The sequence below is a fragment of the Gallus gallus genome, chromosome 1 (genome assembly GCF_016699485.2).
Source record: "Gallus gallus isolate bGalGal1 chromosome 1, bGalGal1.mat.broiler.GRCg7b, whole genome shotgun sequence".
NCBI lineage: Eukaryota > Metazoa > Chordata > Aves > Galliformes > Phasianidae > Gallus > Gallus gallus.
In genome coordinates, this window is record NC_052532.1 from 111,372,753 (window position 1) to 111,393,104 (window position 20,352).

The 20,352-nt window shown below is 42.0% G+C and overlaps 1 protein-coding gene across 2 annotated transcripts in view; it reads right to left on the reverse strand.

Annotated features, from left to right (window-relative positions):
* The window catches only part of MAOA (monoamine oxidase A), a 43,786-nt gene that overhangs the window by 7,390 nt on the left and 16,044 nt on the right, over positions 1-20,352 (reverse strand). Inside the window, exons 3-9 of one of the 2 annotated variants that reach the window (NM_001030799.2) lie at positions 19,460-19,597; positions 13,415-13,519; positions 10,805-10,896; positions 5,972-6,113; positions 4,102-4,251; positions 2,733-2,892; positions 1,264-1,360 (exon numbers count right to left, since the gene is read on the reverse strand). In NM_001030799.2, coding sequence (NP_001025970.2) covers positions 1,264-1,360; positions 2,733-2,892; positions 4,102-4,251; positions 5,972-6,113; positions 10,805-10,896; positions 13,415-13,519; positions 19,460-19,597 — 884 coding nt within the window. Of the gene's footprint in view, positions 1-1,263; positions 1,361-2,732; positions 2,893-4,101; positions 4,252-5,971; positions 6,114-10,804; positions 10,897-13,414; positions 13,520-14,093; positions 19,598-20,352 lie in introns of those variants that run through there. The other variant, XM_046940436.1, reaches the window with a different exon arrangement.

Below are 20,352 nucleotides of genomic sequence, written 5' to 3' on the forward strand. Positions count from 1 at the left end.
AGAAAGCTGCAGATTGTAGGCAAGTTTCCAAAGCTGCCAGCAATGGCCTCATTCTCCTCCTCTGGAATGAGCTCTTCATTCCCACTGATTCAGGAGAGCAAAGTTATCCGCAAACTGAGCAGAGAGAAATGACAGCATTTAACAAACCAGCTTGCACCAGCTCCCTTCTTACACCTAGTTCTCATCCAAAAGGTCTGAGACTGTTTTCTTGTGATTTCAATGCCTTACAGGCAGTTTGCCATACCATTGCCCCCGCTGATTGGCATTGATAAGCGCCTGCTGCTCTGACAGGACCATGGCCAATCTTGTAAGAACTGGGCCTGATATTCTCTCAGCTTGAAGGAAACAGATTTGGTGATTATTTTCTCTGACTTCAGTGGAGATAAGCAGGGGATGAAGTAGATTTCTACACCGAAGTTGCACGGAGAAGTCCACAAGAAGACAGCATGAAATCATTTGCCTTTTGAGGTCTGGAGGAGGTTTATTGCTCTCAGGGCAGAAATTGTTAAGCTTTGAATATGCCCATAAACATGTGCAGCTCTGTAGAACTGGCAAGCTGTCTTGCCAAATACTTCACATTTAGTTGCCTGACATTTATATTGGCTTTTTGGGCGGGGGCAGGGGGGAGAAGTTTCTCCTCAGATTACAGTGGAAATATTTGTAAAAATTGTTTGTTCATATTAGCTTGACCTTGTTTTAAAAGCCAATAAATGCTGCTCCATATTTTCTCATCTGTTTGTCCAAACTACAGCTCCTCTACTTGGCAGATTCTTCAGAATGCTGATTTCCTTACTGAACAGCTGCTGCCGAACTTAACCACAAGCCGATGCCCTTCATCCCTCCTCAGTCTGATGGGGAAAGGAGGCAAACAATGATGTCTTGAACAACTGCATTTTCATTATGTCCCAGGTGCTAAATACAGGGTCCAATGTGAGCAGAATACAAGCTCACAAAACTAGGTAAGTAAAGGATTTACTTCTAAATCTACTCAGCAGAAAAACACTATCTGATTGCTTAAAATGAGCAAAGATTAATTCAGCATCCCTTTCCCCACAACTGTCTCTGTATGGGGATATTTGTAGCAGGTTTTTCTTTTTCCACATAAATGCTTATATAGGCTAGAGAGGCACAAGGGAGATGTAGGAAGTACTCTATGAATGCTGTGGGAGTGGGGACCACTAATATGAATCTCATTCCAATCTCTTCCTGCTTCTCTGGATCCCTTATACAAAAAGAAATACACATGTGCTAGAAGCTCCTAACCCCATAATAGCAGGAAAAGATCCATCGGGTTTTGTGTCATCCAAGGTAATTCCAATTGGACATTCTTCATCATCAATTAAGAGAGAAGCACAGAAACCTAAGGGGAGAAAAGAAAGCAAAATGATTGTCAGAGAGACTCGATGATGATCACCACTACTGACAGCAGTGAACAGGGAAAACTATCAGTAAAAGAATTGTACAGTAGTTCCTCAGTCACCAATAAGACCTACAAGTCTGAAGCATTCTTACAACAGTTTCTCCTTCTCTTTTCCACCTGACTCAGGGAAATTTTGTACACAGACTTATAAAAGTCATATTTAATTTCAGTGGAACTTTTGTGCCTTGCTGTAGGTCCCTTTGGCTTTCTATATTAGGCACAATAAGCATTAAAAAAAATGTGTCTAGCAAGAACTGCGATGGTTCATTCCATGAGCAACTTCAGTCAAAACAAAAGCAGCAAGAAATCCCACTGTAATTACATCTGGTCACCGTAGGCACAAATTTGCACTCTGTATTGATTTTGCTGATAAGACTGTTGGGAATGGAGTCCAGTAACAGTAATGCAGGAGAAATGTGGGCAATCTAATCAAGTATCACATCCCCGTTCTGACTGACACGTTTCAGATGACCATGCAAAAAATCCTGTATAGATGGCAATGTGTAAACCTGCTTACATTTCTTTGTTTTCCCATTCAATTGCTGGTTTATGTCTTGAAACATGCAAAATTATATTCTTTTAATTGAGAAACATTCTTGACCAGTGCAACTCTCGCTATCATTATACAGGAGGTGGAAACAGAGGGGTTAGAATTAGATGATCTTTAAGGTCCCTTCCAACAGAAGCCAATCTATGATTCTATGAAACTAATATGTCCATATAAATGGTTCTGGAAATGGTAACTCATTTTTTTATCATTTATTAACAGTTAAAGCTGAGAAATATGTGATGTTGCAATACTGGGAAAAATATGTCCCGAGTTGAACAAAAGGTAACCTACTTTTTCCATTCCTCTGAGATATCAAGTCTCTAGAACAGAGGCTTAAAACCAAGGAAGGGCCTTGCTCACACCTAAAGCTCTCTTTGTCATTTGCTGTAAATTCTCCCTGGCTGCCCTAGCTCTGTCTCAGCAAGGAATTCCTTCTGCAGGGTGTCTGTTTCTGTGTGCTGCAGGTGACCTGGCAGCTTCCAACTTTAGTTCACTGTGAAATCTGGCTTCTATCAGTCATCAGCTGGCAGCTCAGAGCTTTGGGACCCTGCTTGGGTCTGAATTCTGCTTTGAGATGAAATGTATACTTAAGCTTAGAAGAACAGCTATCCTTCCCAAAGAGCTTTACTTTTTGCTTTTCCATGTGTTTTGTTTGGTGGTTTTGCACATTTAATCCCTCCTTGGATTTATTTCCTGACAGACAGCAGACCTTCAAAATTAGCAGAGCACTGGGCTCCCAAGTCCTTCACCTTCCTCACATACCCTTCCTCTGCCAGAAGGCTTCCTTGTAGTACATCATGCATTTTATGACAGATCCCATAGGCAAACGCTGAATTAACTGGTTTCTCTTTGGTGGCAGTTCTGGTTTGAAGTGAATCTTTGTCGTCAGGATAGGAGGGATAGCAGAGATTACATACTTGCCCTGAAAGGTAAAACACAGTCAGTAGAAACAAGGTACTGCCTCTTATTGAGGTTATCTTGCAGGACACATGCATTGGCACAGGCTGCCTAGAGAAGCTGTGGTGCCCCATCCCTGGAGGCGCTCAAGGCCAGGTTGGATGGGGCCCTGGGCAGCCTGAGCTGCTGGGGGGCAGCCCTGCCCATGGCAGGGATTGGGGTGGGTGGGCTTTGACGCCCCTTCCAACCCAAACCATTCTGTGATTCTATTCTATGATTTGAAAGATGCTCTCATCCATTGTTAACAACTTTCCCACACCTGACATTAGTACTTGGCTTTCCCACGCAGGTATTTCCAGGTGACCAGAAGAATTCTGCCATTTGGGAAAAAGAATGTAGGGAAAAATACATTGTTTTGTGATTAGGTGGTTCTTGACAGGTTTCTGAACATTACAGGACCAGAGATGAAATCTGGTAGAATACAAGTTGGGGAATGGGACAAGCATAGTTAAAAGTGCCTTTTACCCCTCCCAAGGAAATATGATCCACATTTACCCAAATTACAAGGAGTTAAAAAAAATAATCATCATCATTTCTGTGCATATTCACAGGATACTACTTCAGGATAAGCAACAGCAATGGTGATTTCAGCTTTCCTGAACAAGCTCCATCCTTTCCACAGCTCTGTCTCTGACCAGAGTGATGAAGGATGCTCTGCTTCAGGGCTCAGGATGACACTGAATCACTACACACAGGCTTGGCTCTGTATGTAGTACTGCATGTCATCACTGCACTGACAGCACCTCACTGTGTGAGGGGGCTGAGCTCTGGTCTTGCCTCATTTGTGACCAGCCGATCTTTCAAATCTTACTAAATGGGTATGAAATGTCTCTTTCTTTCTTTCCTTTACTTTTTTTTTCTTTTTTTTTTTCCCTGTAAACCACAAGCTTAAATACAAACAGGAGCCTTATTTTTCTTCATTTGAAATAGTCTCAATGTTTAAAATGTAAAATATTATAATCCAGAAAATGTTAAGACAGACAAGGCAGGCAAAACACCAAGAGTGACTGAGCCATAAATAAATCTATAAAGCAGGTTTCACAGATTGTCTATCAGGACAGTCTGAGGAATAGACACTCACAAATGAGTACTTCCTGATTACATCTGGCTAAGAGCTACAGCAGATGTATTCCCCCACTAAATGCATACTCTACTTTTATTCTGATCAAATTACCTCATACGTCTCATGGTTTAGAGTCTCCACAATGACATTATCACCTGTCTGATCAATACAGACTACAGGTCTCTCCAGTTTAACTCTGCCTTTGAGGCGCTCCATTATTTTCTCTGATACCTGACCAGAACCCCCAACAAACTTCCTCTCCTGAAAAAAAAGGAAGAAAAACACAACAAAACAAGAATTCACCATCATTAGTCACAACGACATTGAAAAAGACTTCTGTTTATAATGAAGAGACTGCAGATCAAATCTGCAGACCTTCAGAAGAGCTAATTCCTAAGCCTTGAACTCAATGGAGAATGATACCAAAAGCATTTTTGCAATGGCTTTCCCAACTAGCTGGCTTGGAGGCTCATGAAGTACGAACAAAGATGAAACAGGTAATTTACCTACTTTAAACAAATCACTTAATTTTAAAGAGGTTTTTAGTATTTTGCCTGTCACTGTGCTATCGTAACCCTTAAGCGTGACAAAACTACGAGCTTGCATCCATACAGCTAAGGTATTTACAAACACAGGAGCAAGACAGATCTTGAACCATGAATTAGGCCATGAGTGTGGAATGTAATCAGTTTTATCCATCCCTGGGAAGACACACCACAATTTGTAACACATTTTGTGATGTCCATATAGAGTCTCAGTGGAATCACTGATCCTTGTTTATCTGCCAGTCAAACATAGTTATATCAAGCAGCTCACTTTTACATGTTGGATACAGGTATTGGCAGGGACGTTATTTTTATAAGACTCATCTTGGCTGTTAAGTCAGAAACACTCACTGGTGTTGCTCAGCTGATTTAGACCAGGATGAGGGAAGGCAGTCAGAAACCAAGCCAGCTTGATAGATCCGGGCACAAGGAACACGAAGCACTATTTTCAGTCTTGTTTTTCTCTCTCCATGTCTTGTCTAGCTAGGAGTGTCCTGGAATTCATCCTGTTTTTAATTCTTACCACAACATCTGGCACTTGCTGATGTGGAACAGTAACTGCAGCTGAGAGGCCCCTGGGCAGGAAGACTCTTGCTACTATTTGAGGGCAGCATTAGCTTTGCTTATTTCCTTCCCAACACACAGTTGTCTATTCTCACCACAATTGAAAGACACTGATGGGGACTTCACATCTCTCCGGGCAACTCCTTTCTATGTTTTCCTACCTTTAGTACTTGGAAAGGTGGCTCTCTCCCCGCTTTTGCAGTTGGTAGCTTAAGTCTGAAATACTGCACCTATCTTCTGAGGTAGTGTTAACTGAATTAGGCTAGTGAAGGGTGTTAACATACCATATCCCACTAATTTTGACTCCCTCTTCCCTTTCCTGAAACTTCATCAAGAACAACCACATGAAAAACATGAGGTTCTGAAGCCTGACAGGACCAAGGTGAAAAACAATCTCAAGGAACTCAAAAACCATGCTGCCATGTAAGCTGTCTCGAGAAGAAAGGTCCTTTTACAAGCTGTTTCCAATTCTTGTCATTAGAGACTTTCACAAAAAATAACTAAATTGGTATTTCAGTCTGACGAACACTTGCTTTGAACTCTTGACAAACATTCAAATGTGATTAGTATCCCATGGAAAACAAATTGGCAGATAAAGAAAAGCAACAAAACTGTAACAAAAGGACTGTGATGAACTGAATGCAGGAAGGAAGAATTAATTAAATCATTCCAGTTTATCCCAAAGCCTTGCTAATAAAAGTCCTCACTGCACAGAGCTGAGAGGGCTGCTCAGCCCTATGAGAACATAATTTCCACATAAACTTGATGTTTTGTCCTCTGTCCTCCTTCCATTAACTGCACAGTTTGACAGGTACAACACTCCACTTGCTCTTTATGGTTTCAAGGGGGAAAGAACATGAGACATTTTGTACCTGGCCCCCATTGGTGACAGAGAATATCCTGGCTGTGCCACCACACTGCCTCACATACCACAGGAACCAGAGAGCAGAGACTTCATGAGGCTCAGACGTGACGTTGATATTCACGAAGAGGGTGGCAAAGTCTTTAACAGCTCTGCATGAAACACAAGAGCAGAAACAGGCAGTGAATGAATGTGACATGCTGGTGGCTTTCATTATTACTTATTGAGAAGGGTTGCTATCCTACAGTCAAAAAAATCGAAAATGGTTTGTACGTGCCTCATTTTTAGCCTGAAGCTTGATTGTTTCACAGAATCACAGAACTGTAGGAGTTGGAAGGCACATCAAGAGATCATTGAGTCCAACCCCCTGCTAAAGCAGGTTCCCTACAATAGGTCACACAGGAGGGCAACCTGTGATATTGAATATCTCCATAGAAAGAGACTCCACAACCTCTCTGAGCAACCTGCTCCAGTACTCTGTCATCCTTATAAAGAATCTCTTCTGCATGTTAGTACAGAACTTCCTATGTTCAAGTTTTAGGCCATTACTCTCTGTCCTATCACTACACACCACTGAGAAGAGCCTGGCCTCATCCATTTGCCTCCCACTTCCCTTTAGATATTTATAAACATTTATCAGATCCCCTCTCATTCTTCTTTTCTCAAGGCTGAACAGATACAGGTTACTCAGTCTTTCCTCATACAGGAGATGCTCCAGGCCCTTTATAATCTTTGTGGCCCTTGACTGGACTCCTTCTAGGAGATCCCTGTCTTTTTTTTAACTGGGGAGCCCAGAACTGGACACAGTAGTCTACATGTAACCTCACCAGGGCAGAGTAGAGGGGGAGGATCACCTCCCTCGATCTGCTGGCCATGCTCTTTTTAATGCGCTCCAGGACACCACTGGCCTTCTTGGCCACAGGCACACTGCTGGCTCATGGCCAACCTGTTACCCACCAGGACATCCAGGTCCTTCTCTGCAAAGCTCCTCTCCAGCAGGTCATCCCCTAACCTGTACTGATGCATGTGGTTATTCCTTCTCAGGTGAAAGACTTTACACTTGCTCTTGTTAAACCTCATCAGGTTTCACCCTGCCCAACTCTCCAGTCTGTACAGGTCTTGTTGAATGGCACCACAGCCTTCATGCGTGACAGCCACTCCTCCCAGTTTTGTATCCTGAGGAAACTTGCTGAAGGTGGACTCTATCCATTCATCCAGGTTGTCGATGAAGATGTTGAACAAGACCGCACCCAATACCAACCCCTGGAGAACACCACTAGTTACAGGCCTCCAACCAGACTCTGCACCGCTGATGACCACCCCCTGAGCTCTGTCAATCAGCCAGTTCTCAATCCACCTCACCATCCACTCATTTATCCCACATTTTCTAAGTTTCCTACCAAAGGTGTTGTGGGAGACAGTGTCAAACACCTTGCTGAAATCAAGGTACACAACATCCATTGTTCTCCCTGCATCTACCCAGCCAGTGATGACATCATAGACAGCTATCAGGTTGGTCAAGCATGATTTGCCCTTGGTGAATCCATGTCAACCACTCCTGATAACCTTCTTCTCTTTCAATTGCTTGGAGATGGCATCCAGAACAAGTTGTACCATCATCTTTGCAGAGACGGAGGTGAGGCTGACTGGCCTCAATGGTTCTATCAAGATCTCCTTCCCTTTCTCCCCAAACATTTACCCATACAACTTAAAATCCCACTGATTTTACCTCAGTTATTTCTTAATTAGTTTTCCACTCATCATTCCTTTCATCAAAACATATATTTTTCTCAACAGTAGAATGCATTTGGTAACCTGTTAGTGAAAATCTTCTGCATTTCTCTTCCACAGGGAAGATGGCACATTGTTTCCAAGGCCTGACTGGACCCCAACGAGACACACTGCCAAGACATTCCCCATCTTCCACATGACTGTGCTGCACGCTGCTTTTGTGAGACCAGGAGTTAAACATTGTAAGTAGCTCAAAGAAATCCAATACATAACTTATACACTTTTATAAACCAATATCCCTGGACACGAAGTCCAGTCACCTCTAGTCCATTAGCAAGGATATGAAGACACCCTGCATGCAAGAGCCCTCTGTAACCATCTTGAAAGCACTGACATACAAAATGCTGTAACCTGAGAATGTGAAGAGAGTCTCCAGGATCATTAGATGCTGACCTGTGACACATGACAAATTATTCCTATGTTACAATCTTGACCAAAGTTATACAGAAAATGCTGTAAAAGAGCTTATCTGTTTAGGGCAGTACAGTTTTTAACTATTAAAAAAAAATCTGTTTTGTCTTGAAGATCTTAAAGAGCTTTTTCAGTGTGTTCCCACTCTGCACATCCATTAACACTGCAGCGTCACAAAGCCACTGAAAGTAGAAACAGCCTTGCAGAGGAGCACTTTCCCACAGAGATCACTATAAACCCAGTTTTGCTTATACTTCACTGACTTCCTGACTAACAGGAACAGTAAAAACAAGAAGAGGAAGAGCCAGTGCACTTGGAAAAGAAAGGGTGGCTCAAAGTGACTGGCTTTGCAGAGAAACAGCTCATGAAATTTATTGTAAAGAAAACTACGACACAACAGAGAGCAAGAAAAAGTCGAAATCACTGTATCTTGTATCACATGCAGCCAGAGTAAGATTTAACAGAGTGAAATACTTTCAAATGGAAAGTTTTGGTCAGGAAGCTGCAGGCACAGTGATAAACCACAGTCAGCATGAAAAAGTAAACAGAGCACAGTTAAACAAATAAAAAGTACTGAATGCAAGGCAGGAGAGTAGTACAGAGTAGCATAGGGCCAGCAAAGCACGCGGGGATACAGTTGCTAGCATAAGCATGTTTCTCTTTGCCTAATAAATAGAATTAATTGAAAACGATAGGAAGAAAAGAGTATTTCCAGCTGTTATCACTCCATACTGAACATTGTTCCCTTTTCTATTGATACAGTGTTGTCCTTCATAGACATATAAAATGCACCACTCATTTTCTAAGCAATATATCAACTTGGGCCATGATTCTACAAACTAGGGTGATGCTCTGTTGGACCTGCTACTCACAGACAAGGAAGACCTTTTCGACAGGGCAAAGGTGAAAGGCACCTTTAGCTGCAGTAAGCATGAGACTGCACAATCTAAGACCTTGGAAGGAGTAAGATAAACAGCAGAATTACAATCCTGGACTTTGGAAGGGCAGATTTTAGCTTCCTCAAAGACTCAATTGGCAGGATCCCATGGGAAACTACCCTGCAGGGCAAAGGAACCCAACAGAGCTGGCTGACACTCAAGGACAGCTCCTTGGAGCAGAATGATGGTGCTTTGCAATGGGCAGAGAGATGGACAAGTGTGGAAAGAGGCCAACTGGGATGAAGACAGAGCTCCTGGCCCAGCTCAGGCACAAAGCAGCAAGGGAGGTGAATGACAACAAGAAGACCTTGTTTCCTTCCAAGGGCTAAAGAAGACACACATTATAACCAAGTAGGAGAGGTCATAGCCAACAGTCGTAGGGCATCATTCCTTAGCTCCTAGTCTGCCATGGGGCTGGGCAGACCTCTTCACTTTTTCTGGCTCCATTTCTATGCCTGCCAGTGACCTTCATTCATACGTACAAAGTGGAGTTATTTACATTTTGCTTTTCCTAAAGACAAAGAAAGGTATGTTCTCTAACTGAGTGAAGTGGAAATATGGTAAAAAGAGCACATGCTGTTGTTCCCATGTGTGGGTCTGAAAAAGAAAACCTCAAGTTCCTCTAACATCTTTAATCATATCTGCCAGCCAACACAAGCATTGTGTACTACCCTGCCATCCACACACCATCATCCAGTGCCTAACAACAGTACAACACAAAGATCAGTCTCATCTCAAACGTCTCCTGCTCTCTCATTGCCTGTGTATACACCTGCTGTCTCTCAGACTAAACTGTAAGCACTTTGGGTGAAATGCCATGCATTTCTGTTGTGTTCACATAGCATCTTACTCTGTAAATATCTGGTTTGTGAATAGAGCTCAAAGACACTCATTAATAAAAACAGATGTTGATAATAAAGCTTAGCCAGCTCAAATGACTGGCAATTACTTCTTTATCCTTTGTGGATGGCATACCCTTAAGTTCTCAAAAGTGATTCAAAAGACTTGTTTAAATAGCTACTGTTTAATGTCAGTTTGAGCTGTCTGTATGCTTATCGTAGATGTTTATATCTCATCTTCTCTGACAGTTCCCTATAGCTGAACCACTAACTGCACTGAAGACCACAGGAATTTTTCTACAAGGCTTCACATCATATGGTAACACTTCTCAACTCCTCTACAAAGACTTCCTCCAAATACCTGGTAAGTTTCATACCTCTTTGAGTGAGTCCTATTTTTCCAGTCCCCCCTTTTTTTTTTTTGTCACACTAAGAAGAAAACCATCATTTTAATTTCCCCCATAGCACTGGATAAAAAGGAAGAAATGTTTATCTTGATTTACCTGAGCTACAGCATGTTACAGCAGTGCGAACTGTTAATGCATTCAGTGTGCTGTCCATAGTACCTTTCTTTTTCCACATTATCACTGTCTTATACTACCTTTGTTGGCATGAACCACATTTCATCTGCTTGAGACACTTTTAACTTCTTGGGCTTAATCTGTCCTTTCAATTTCTGAAGGCTTTTGCTACCCCTCCATCCCATGGGTTCATGGCCCACCAGAGATTTGATTGTGCCCAATTTGAAGTCAAAAGAAACATGAGCAGGTCCTTCACAAATAAGCTTCATGCAGCTGTACTCCAGAATTTGCTAGGAGCCCACTGTTATTCTATGGCTTGATTTCAAAATGAGGAGTTCCTTACTTGGTCCAACAAATCTTATTTATCAGCTCTTTCATGGTCATTTTGTCCCACTTTTCAGCATGTGGAGCGTCCCATGGTGCTTCAGGAGGAATCTAAAGACAGAAGCAAATTATTAAAGAAATAATGCAGTACTATATCACTGCCAGGTCATAGCTAGTTTGTGGCACAAAGTTGACTGATATGTTGGCCCCAAGGTTTGTTTTTGTTCTCTGTTCATGGCTGTAAGTTTGAAAGTGCACTGAATGGAGTAGCTTTTATAATTCATACCCTTGGGTGTGAATTGTACCATGAGAACTACATCTGACTTTGACTAATGAATTACATACTTACGTTGGGACTCACCTGGCCTTTAGTGATCTAGAAGTGTGTATTCTAATTTAGTTGTCTTGGTTTCCTCTAAAAGCAAAGCAAAAAAAATTCCTTCTCCAGTCTCAGAGATTCACTGACTTATAAGACAGATACCTGAAGGCCCTTATGTCTCTCTGTTAACTACAGACAGATCAAAAATGTCTGGATACTATTAAATGATGTTTACACAGTTAAATTCTTATTGATAACTCATGACATTTGAGTACATATTTTACATTTTAATATTTTAAAAATACATATTATTTTACAAAAAGATGTATAGTATAGTGTAAAAATTTGATTGTGCTAAATCACATACACCAAATGAACTTTGCTGTAACAGCAGTAACTTCATAGAATCATAGAACTGTTCAAGTAGTAAGGGACCCTGAAAGTCCAGATGGTAACACTCCCCTGCAATAAACAGGGACACTGACAGCTCAATCAGGTTGCTCAGAGCCCCATCCAGCCTGATCTTGAATGTTTCCAGGGACAGGGTATCCACCACCTCTCTGGGCAACCTGTGCCAGTGCTTTACTACCCTTATCATAAAGCACTTTTTTCTTTTATCCAGTCTAAATCTTCCCCCTTTTGCTTTGAAACCATTTTTCCTGGTCTTACCACAAAAAACTCTGCTAACGAGTCTGTCCCCTTCCTTTTTCCTTTAGACATTGAAAGGTCTCTATCAGGTTTCTCCAGAGTCTTCTCTTCTCCAGGCTGAACAGCCCCAGCTCTCAGCCTGTCCTCACAGGGGAGGTGTTCCATCCCTTGGATAATTTTTGTGATCCTCCTCTGGACGTGCTCCAACAGGTCCATGTCTTTCCTATACTGAGGACTCCCCATCTGGATGCAGTACTCCAGGTGAGCGCTCACCAGCGCAGAGCAGAGGGGCAGCATCACTTCCCTCTCCCTGCTGGCCACACTCCTTTGGATGCAGCCCAAGACATGGTTGGATTTCTAGGCTGTGAGGGCACATTGCTGGCTCATGTTCAGCTTGCCATTCACCAGCACCTGCAAGTCCTTTCTGTCAGGGCTGTGCTCCATCATTACATCCTCTAGCTTGTACTGATAGCAGCGGTTGACATGACCCAGGTGCAAGACCCTACACTTGGATTTACTGAACTCATGAGGTTCACAGAGGCCCACTGCTTGAGTCTGTTTAGGTCTCTCTGGATGGCATCCCATCCCTCATATGTGTCAGCTGCACCACACAGCTTGGCATCAACCTCAAATTTGCTAAGGGTGCACTCTATCCCAGTGTCAATGTCATTGATGAAGATATTAAAGAGTGTTGGTCCCAGTACTGACTCTTGAGAGACACCATTTGTCACTGATCTCCATTCGGACACTGATCCATTGATCGCCACTCTCTGGGTACGATCTCACAATTAATTCCTCATTCACTGAACAGTCCACCCATCAGATATTTATCTTAACAATTTAAGAGAAAGATTTGCGGGGTGCTGTGTCAAAGACCTTACTCAAGTCCAGATAAATGACATCAGTGGCTCTTCCTTTGTCCACTGATGCAGTTACACCATCATAGAAGGCCACCTGGTTGGTCAAGTAGGTCTGCCCTTGGTGAAGCCTTGCTGGTTGTCTTGCGTCACCTCCCGCTCTTTTATGTGCCTTAGCATAGCTTCCAGAATGATCTGTTCTACGACTTTCCCCAGCACAAAGGTGAGGCTGACAGTTTGGTAGTTCCCTGGTTTCTACCCTTCTTAAGAATGGATGTGACATAGCCTTTCTTCCAGTCACTGGGGAATTTACCTGACTGCCGTGACTTTTCAAATACACACTATGCTTGTAGGTTACTGTGTGACAGGGCCCATGGATTGTAGCTAGACCATAAAGCAGCTGCCAAATATTTGAAAAACAGCATGACTCTCCAAGGGATACTTTTTTGTACACAGTAAGATCTCCAGTTGTAATTCTCATCCCCCCCTTTGTGTAGTGCTTTTCCCTGACATGAGAAAGTACAAACATTAAGTACATACATTGAAAGTACATAATTCTTTTTTTCAGATATCTTAGACAATCAGATCTTTTTCTACCTCCTAGGTGAGAAAGCCCTGTCATAACTTATAGCTTCTAGTTAATCTAGATTTCTTTCCTGATGAGAGTTACTGTTGTTGTTTTTTTTTTTTTTAATATATTAAAGAAGCAATAAAAAGTCTGCCAGAGAAGAAAAATACAAACAAGACCGATTTTCTTATGGTGACATAGGCACTACAGAAAACAGGTGGAATTAACACAGCCTACCTCTTTTCCCATCTTGTCCATGGTCCTCCAGAAGTTATTGTAATCCAGATACACGAAGGGATTCCATGTTGGAGGGTTAAGACTCATGAATGGACGTGACTTTCCCTAAAATAAGAATATAAGCAACTAAGTAACAGAAACACCAAAAAAGCCTATCCACATTAATTGAGAACACAGAATTCCCAAAGTCATCACCTAGTCAAACTTTTGGCCCCAAAGACCTAACTTACTTTATTTTTTCCCTGCACAAAAGTGTTAACAATTGAATGTATAAAGCTAAGTGTGAAGAAAAAAAAATAGTTGGACTGATATTACAGCTGTTGTCTTTTAATTTGGCCTGGACAGATTGTCAAATTCTGGGCTATGGAGATTTAGGCAATGGCCAAGGAGGTGATATTCCTTGTTCCTACGCATTCTTCATTAACACATATCAACATATCTAATGCTTACCTGCCTGCTGGACAATTTGCATGGGTTTAAAACTGCATACCTTTTACACTTTCTAACTATCTAAGTGTCTTTATGATGCACCTCACCTTTATAAAGTAAACATATCTCTTTGTTATTCCAAGTGTCTAGAGAGAAAAATAGCCCCCCGAAATTACTTTGCAAAAAAAGGAAGATTTAGGCTGCAGAAAGAAAAACTCTGCACACTTGCAAAAATGGTATCAGTACTTACAATGCTCAAGACACACAGCTGCAACAGGAATACAGACCACTTACAGATAATTCTGTGATATAAAGATAAGCAAAACAATCTAACAGCAGCTGGTTCTTTCTGATAACATTAATCTGAAAGAGGATTGGATGAGCGGGCAGCATTCTCTCTTATTAAATTGCTTTGAACCATCTCCCATGTAACTCAAGTGCAAATGTCTCACCAGAACTTTTAAATATTTGCTTTTCCAGGTGTGTCAGAAGTTTGCACAGGTCACATGGCAGGATGCAGGGAACACGTTGGACCATGGCAGGTAGGAGCTGTGGTGCTATGCTGTATTTAATATGCTTCTTGTGCAATGCACATGCCATGCCAACCTGCCAAAGTCTTCCCCACTGATAACTGTGTGCAGATTTCTGATATTTTTTCAGACCATTTCTTTGCAAAGATCTTAACAAAAATAAATGGCTCAAGATGAAACTTGGAGAGCATACTGAACTTTCAGACTTGAGAGAAGTAGTAAGAAAAGCCAAACTCTCACATTTTGGTCAACTTTTCCCTTCCCCAGAGCAGGTGCAACAGCAGAAAGAGGAGTACTTGGGCAGGAGACCAAGCCATGGGGAGAACCGAGTACGTACAAGTTGGCTACCAAGGTTGCTCCAGCTTTCTCCAGGTGCGTGTATGCATGCAAAACAAACTCCTGCCACAGCCAGAACAGTGAAAATGCTCCTACAAACTACCAGCAAACGAATGCTCCCTTCCTTTTCCCTAAGCAGTATTCAAACATAAATCCCACCCAGCCCCAACCCCTGCCATGGGCAGGGCTGGCCCCCACCAGCTCAGGCTGCCCAGGGCCCCATCCAACCTGGCCTTGAGTACCTCCAGGGATGGGGCACCACAGCTTCTCTGGGCAGCCTATTTCTCACTGCATGTTCAGACACAGAAAAATTGACCAAAAAAAATGTATTTAGTGTGGCCAACTACATGCTATAGCTTCTACTGTAACAAACTGTAATAACAACAACAAAGTCCCTTTCCATCAGGCAGCTTTCCAGCCACTCTCTCCCAAGCCTGTAGGGTTGCCTAGGGTAAGTTCCAGGAGAGAAATTCCCACTGTCCACCAGACAGAGAGCCAGATCTCTTTGTTCACAGAAGTTCCTCCATAGCAGGGACTAATCCAGCCCATATGGCATGGGGTTGGTGAATTATTCATCGGTTTTTAATATTGGCTCCCTGCAAGGCACAGGAGCTCTGGTCGCATGCTTCACAGAGAAGGTCGCTGCAAACAGCCAAGATCCTGAAGGAGTCCATTTTTAAACAAATTTATAGTGTTCTGGGTAGATTATTTTGGGAACTACTGTTTTCTTAACTGAAAGGCAAACAGCCTCCTGGCTTTGTTCCCATGCTAACACAAGGCTGCTTGATCGCCTCACAGAGTTTATCTAATTCTTTTTTCCATTTCCTGGCATGTTGAATACTTTCCTGCAGACCTCAGAGTTGTGTCCTGCTGCCTGCCTGGATTAGTTATCCCAAATCAATCCAAAGAAATTATATCCCCAGGCATTGTAGTTCCACGACTAGCAAGAAGGCCTCAGAAAGATGCTGTGCCATCCAAAATCTGTCTTCTCTTTGCCCAGGGTTAAGCTGCAGCCTGTAGCCATTGCTACAAGAATATAGCCCAGGTGGTGACACCACCCTAGGAATGGAGAAGGTTGCTTAGGAACATTGTTCAGTGAGAATGGTGGCAACAGGTGGATGGTTGGACTAGATGGCAGTCTAGTCTAGATAGTCTTCTCCAACCTTAATGACTTTTTGATTTAACTACTAAGATCTCTGATGATATCTATGAAATAAATAGACTATTTAATTATCGGTGGTGTCTTTCTGTTTATGAAGGTGTGAAAAAATCAAATTACTTTGAAAAACAAAGTTATGTACAACTATCATCTACAAGTACCTTGGTTTTTCCCAGCTTGTGGCAAAAGCCTGGCTCCTGCCCCCTGTACTGAGACCATCTATGTGTCAGAAGCACAGAAGGAACATTTATTGCGCTCCAAGAACAAGACTCCTATTGCTCCTGGGCCATATACAGTGTGCACAGCTGTGGCAGCAGCTCCTTAAGGTATGAGTCCTCTGGTGTGCACTCCTCCCTGATAAATACCTCCAGCAGGTCTCCCAGTACCTGGGACTACCATTGATTCCCATGCTTGGACTGCAGATATACAGTGATAAGTTTGTTTGGTAAGCAAACAAATAAGCAAAACCAGTCCTTATTTACTGCTGTCAGGTGGAGTTGAGTGATGCAGCCAGGCACCTAGAGGACTGCTGTCGCACGAGAAGGCTAATACTATGCCAAAGCATGAATGCCTTTACATTCTAAGGTCTTCTGCTAAAAAGAAGGTGAAAATGGAGCACAGCAACCTTCAAGGACCTCTGTAAAAAAGCAAAGCTATCTTCCCCTTCTGGAAAGAGAGAACCTCAGCACATCTGCCTTTTCTCAGTCCAAAAATGCTCTTTATGAACTATGGGAGAGCAGCCATGGAGCACTCTGGCTGGAAAGAAAGTCTGGCAACAAAACCTACGCCCAGAAGTCACAGATTTTCAGTGACAGGATACAAACATGTTTCTGATTGATATCAAAGCAGTTCATGTTACCATGCTAACTGATGGGAGAGAATGAATATATAAAAGAAAATATAAACTATAATTACATATTTGGAATTTCAAATAAACCATGACTACAAAGCAAACCTGTCCACACCAAGCAATGTAGTTTCTAAAGCATCTAGCATGTGAGATTTTTCCACAAACATACTGGAAAAATTCCATCCAGAGCAGGGCAGCTCATGAAGTCCCATGGGGGGACTTTCACTTTCCCTTGGCAGCTTTCCCTTCTGGATAAATCACTTTTCTACTTTTCCCTAACCCAGCCCAAGCTGTATCCTGGAAACCTGCAGAAGGAGCCAAACTGAACCGACCATTGTGGTAAACAAACAGCCAAAAATCTTTTCATCTGGGCATGGTGGGTTCGTATATGATTGAACGAATAACTGTCAGAACTACATCTAAAGAAATGTTCAGCCTTTCCTCAACACAACTCTCCCTCTCACCTCTGACAAAACTGTAGAGTCCAGAGATAGGCCCTTGGGAAGAGCCCTTCCTGTCTGACACTGTCTCCATGCTCCTCTACAGCTGTTAAGGGACAGAAAAAGTAGAGGAGATGCAAGGGGAAAAGTCTTCAGTCAGACTCCTCAAACTTGAGGGGCAGCTGGCCCACAGTTGTATTCAACTGTGTCAGTATTCAAGAAGCTGAACACATCCCTCTTCTAGATTAATATTGAATTTCTGGGGCAATATCCTCTAATATCAATTCATTTCTTCAGTAACACATTTTTTATCATCTAGGAAATACTACTTTGGGTTCCCTAAGCACCTCTGATGAATATGAGATGTACACCTACAACAAAGAAAGCACAAATGCCCACCAGGAACTTTCACTGTCAGTGCATGATAGATAAAAAGTAGAAGCCCTAAGATCACTGAGCACTCATCAACGTAGCCAACAGCCTGGACTGCATAGTTCGTTTTCAAAAAGTTTCAAGCAGAAGTGGGATGTAGAGATAGTTCAGCAACAAATCCCTGAAACAAAGGATACGGTGACTACATTAGCTCTCGGAGAAGGAGTAAGGAGAAAAAGCAGTGAAAAATCTTAGGGAAAGAAAAGAAAACAAAAAGCCTGCAACTCATGGGAAGAGGTTGTGGGAGGAATGAGACCTATTGGAGGAAAAGCATAATTATTATTTATTCAGTGTTCAACAGCTACGCCTCTCTTGGGAACTTTGGTTTGCTTGGCATGACCACAATGCCCAATCTAGAATTGATCCACAGCCTGTGATCCAGCTAACAGCTCATAATTCCACCTCTTGCTTAGGAACATGATTCCACTTCAAAGAAAACTTACAAAATTACTTGGTCATTAGCAAGGACATGCATAATGTAATAAGGGACAGAAAAAGCTGTATCTTCGGTGTCAAAATGGATTAAGGACTCAAATTCATGAAACCTGTTAGAGCCTTTTATTTAACACACAGAAGATAAGTGCCTTTTAAGAATCAAAGAGTTCCACGTGTGTGCTCAAATTAAATACAGTAGGCCAAACATGCAGCTGGTAAAATCAGCCCAGCTCTCTTGCCATAGAACTATGTCAACTTTACACCAGGTGGTGCAGTTAATATTTTGAGTGGAGTGACTATAGAATTATTTAAGATGTGGCTATTTTATGAGCATGGCATGAATCTCTCCAGTAATGAGAAACTACAGAAGTAGGCCATTAAACTTTCCAGCATAAGCTTATTGCTCTAATAGTAGGAAGAAAAAGCGGGAAGATAATAAAAATTAAATCAGTTAAGGATCCACCACATAGACATGCCTCTATCAAGTAGGTCAATCCTGCCTCACACAGGCTTCAAGCCTTGTTCTGACGATGTCTGGGAAGTACCAAAACAAAATGGTTTGTCAAACACAAACAAACAAACAAAAAAAAAAAAAAAAAGAAAGAAAAAGAAAAGAAAATAATGGAAAGTAATTCGTGAGTTATGAAGATGGACACTCTGCACCTTATACCTTTGTCCCTCTCTCTACCACTCTCCCTCTGTACTTGTCCTGAGTAGGACCTGAGTGAAAAACTGGTGGGCTAAAGAGCTAAGACAAGAGCTGAAAAACTGCTCTAAAGCTAGTTTTCATTTCAGTTCACTTTAGCCATTTAGCCATACCTAACTAGAAGGAGTCATTCGAACTCCCTCAATCTTACATATCAGATACAACGTTTATGGTGAGCCTTGGAAGTGCCTGTTCCTCACCATGAGCCAGAGGATCTCAGCAAGTGTGCAATTTCTAGACATCCAATTTTATGTAAGACGAATCCCACTCTAAGGGACTGGGAGAGATCTCACATGAAGCTAGCTACATAAGTGGGCCAAATACATTACAGTACTCCAAGGCTAGTCCCGTAATACTGTTGTTTAATATCATTATTCAATATTACCCAATAGCATTATTCTTTTTCCAGTATTGAACTGGGCTTGTATTTCAGAAAGAGAATTTTCAGGCAACAATTCCTTAGAGAATGTGTGAAAAGATAAACAGGTGCTGAATGTATCCCAAAATTTTAGAAAGCCATATGTCTAATTTTTTGAGGCCTTTTCAAAAGAAAACAAGAATCATTGATCTAACTGCCAGCAAGTTAAAGGAGGGTAACAACACTTCAAGCAGGTGCTTATGGGATTCCCAAGAGCAAGCTTTAAATGAAACCCCTTGAATGACTGCCAGCAGTTTCCAAAATTCAGTGTTATCTTTAAGCATCTGAACATGAAAGACATAATACTTACCCACTTGTAATGGACGAAATAGCCATCTACATTCACTTTATAGGTCTCAATGCCCAGCTCTTTTGCCAGCCGGAGAATACGATTTTGTGTAGGTCCCACATATGCTCCACCAACATCTACGTAATTAACTTGCTTGTTCTGTCAAAAGAAATAAAACAGGAATCAAAAGCTCTGTGGGAAACTCCTCAGTACAAACACCTATAATCAGGAAAAATTATTCCGTACTGAATAGCACTGCAACCATATGAAGAGGAGACAATAACATAAGCAATATTGAGCCTTGTAATGACAGACACACAAAGGATTAGTGTCTTTACCACGCATATGTTCAACAGGGCTTAACCTGTTTAAATTTCACTATAGTTTTCAGTATTGGCTTTTTGTTTACCCAAAAGGCATGAGAATATAAAGAAATATCCAGCTAAATACCTTGGTAAGAAGTCTAACCTCACTCTCTCAGAACACATAATACTTTACTTGCCATTGCAAAACCTTTCTCAAATCAAAACTATCTCAAGCACCCAAGCACCAGGGCTGTTTTTTTTTTTTCTCTCTCTCTCTGCAGATACCTGCTTACATTTAATGCTGTAGATGCTGAGCACTGCAGTGCAGTATTCAAAGGACGTAAGCTTCTTTGCAGCATAGCACACCGTGGATCTACCCCGCTGCACCTGGGCTAGCAGCCTCTAGCCATGCCTGCCAGCAAAGGCACCCAGCACACAACACTTGGACCAGCATCATGCTCACTTGGGAAGCAGGCAGAAAGCAAGAAGTTAAAGATACATGCTGTTAACAAGCAGGTTGATTTTCCAAGGCAGTAACACTTAGGACAGTTAACTTTTTAATGCTGTTTATAGTGAGCATTTGAAGCCAAGCATTTTCAGTATCACAGA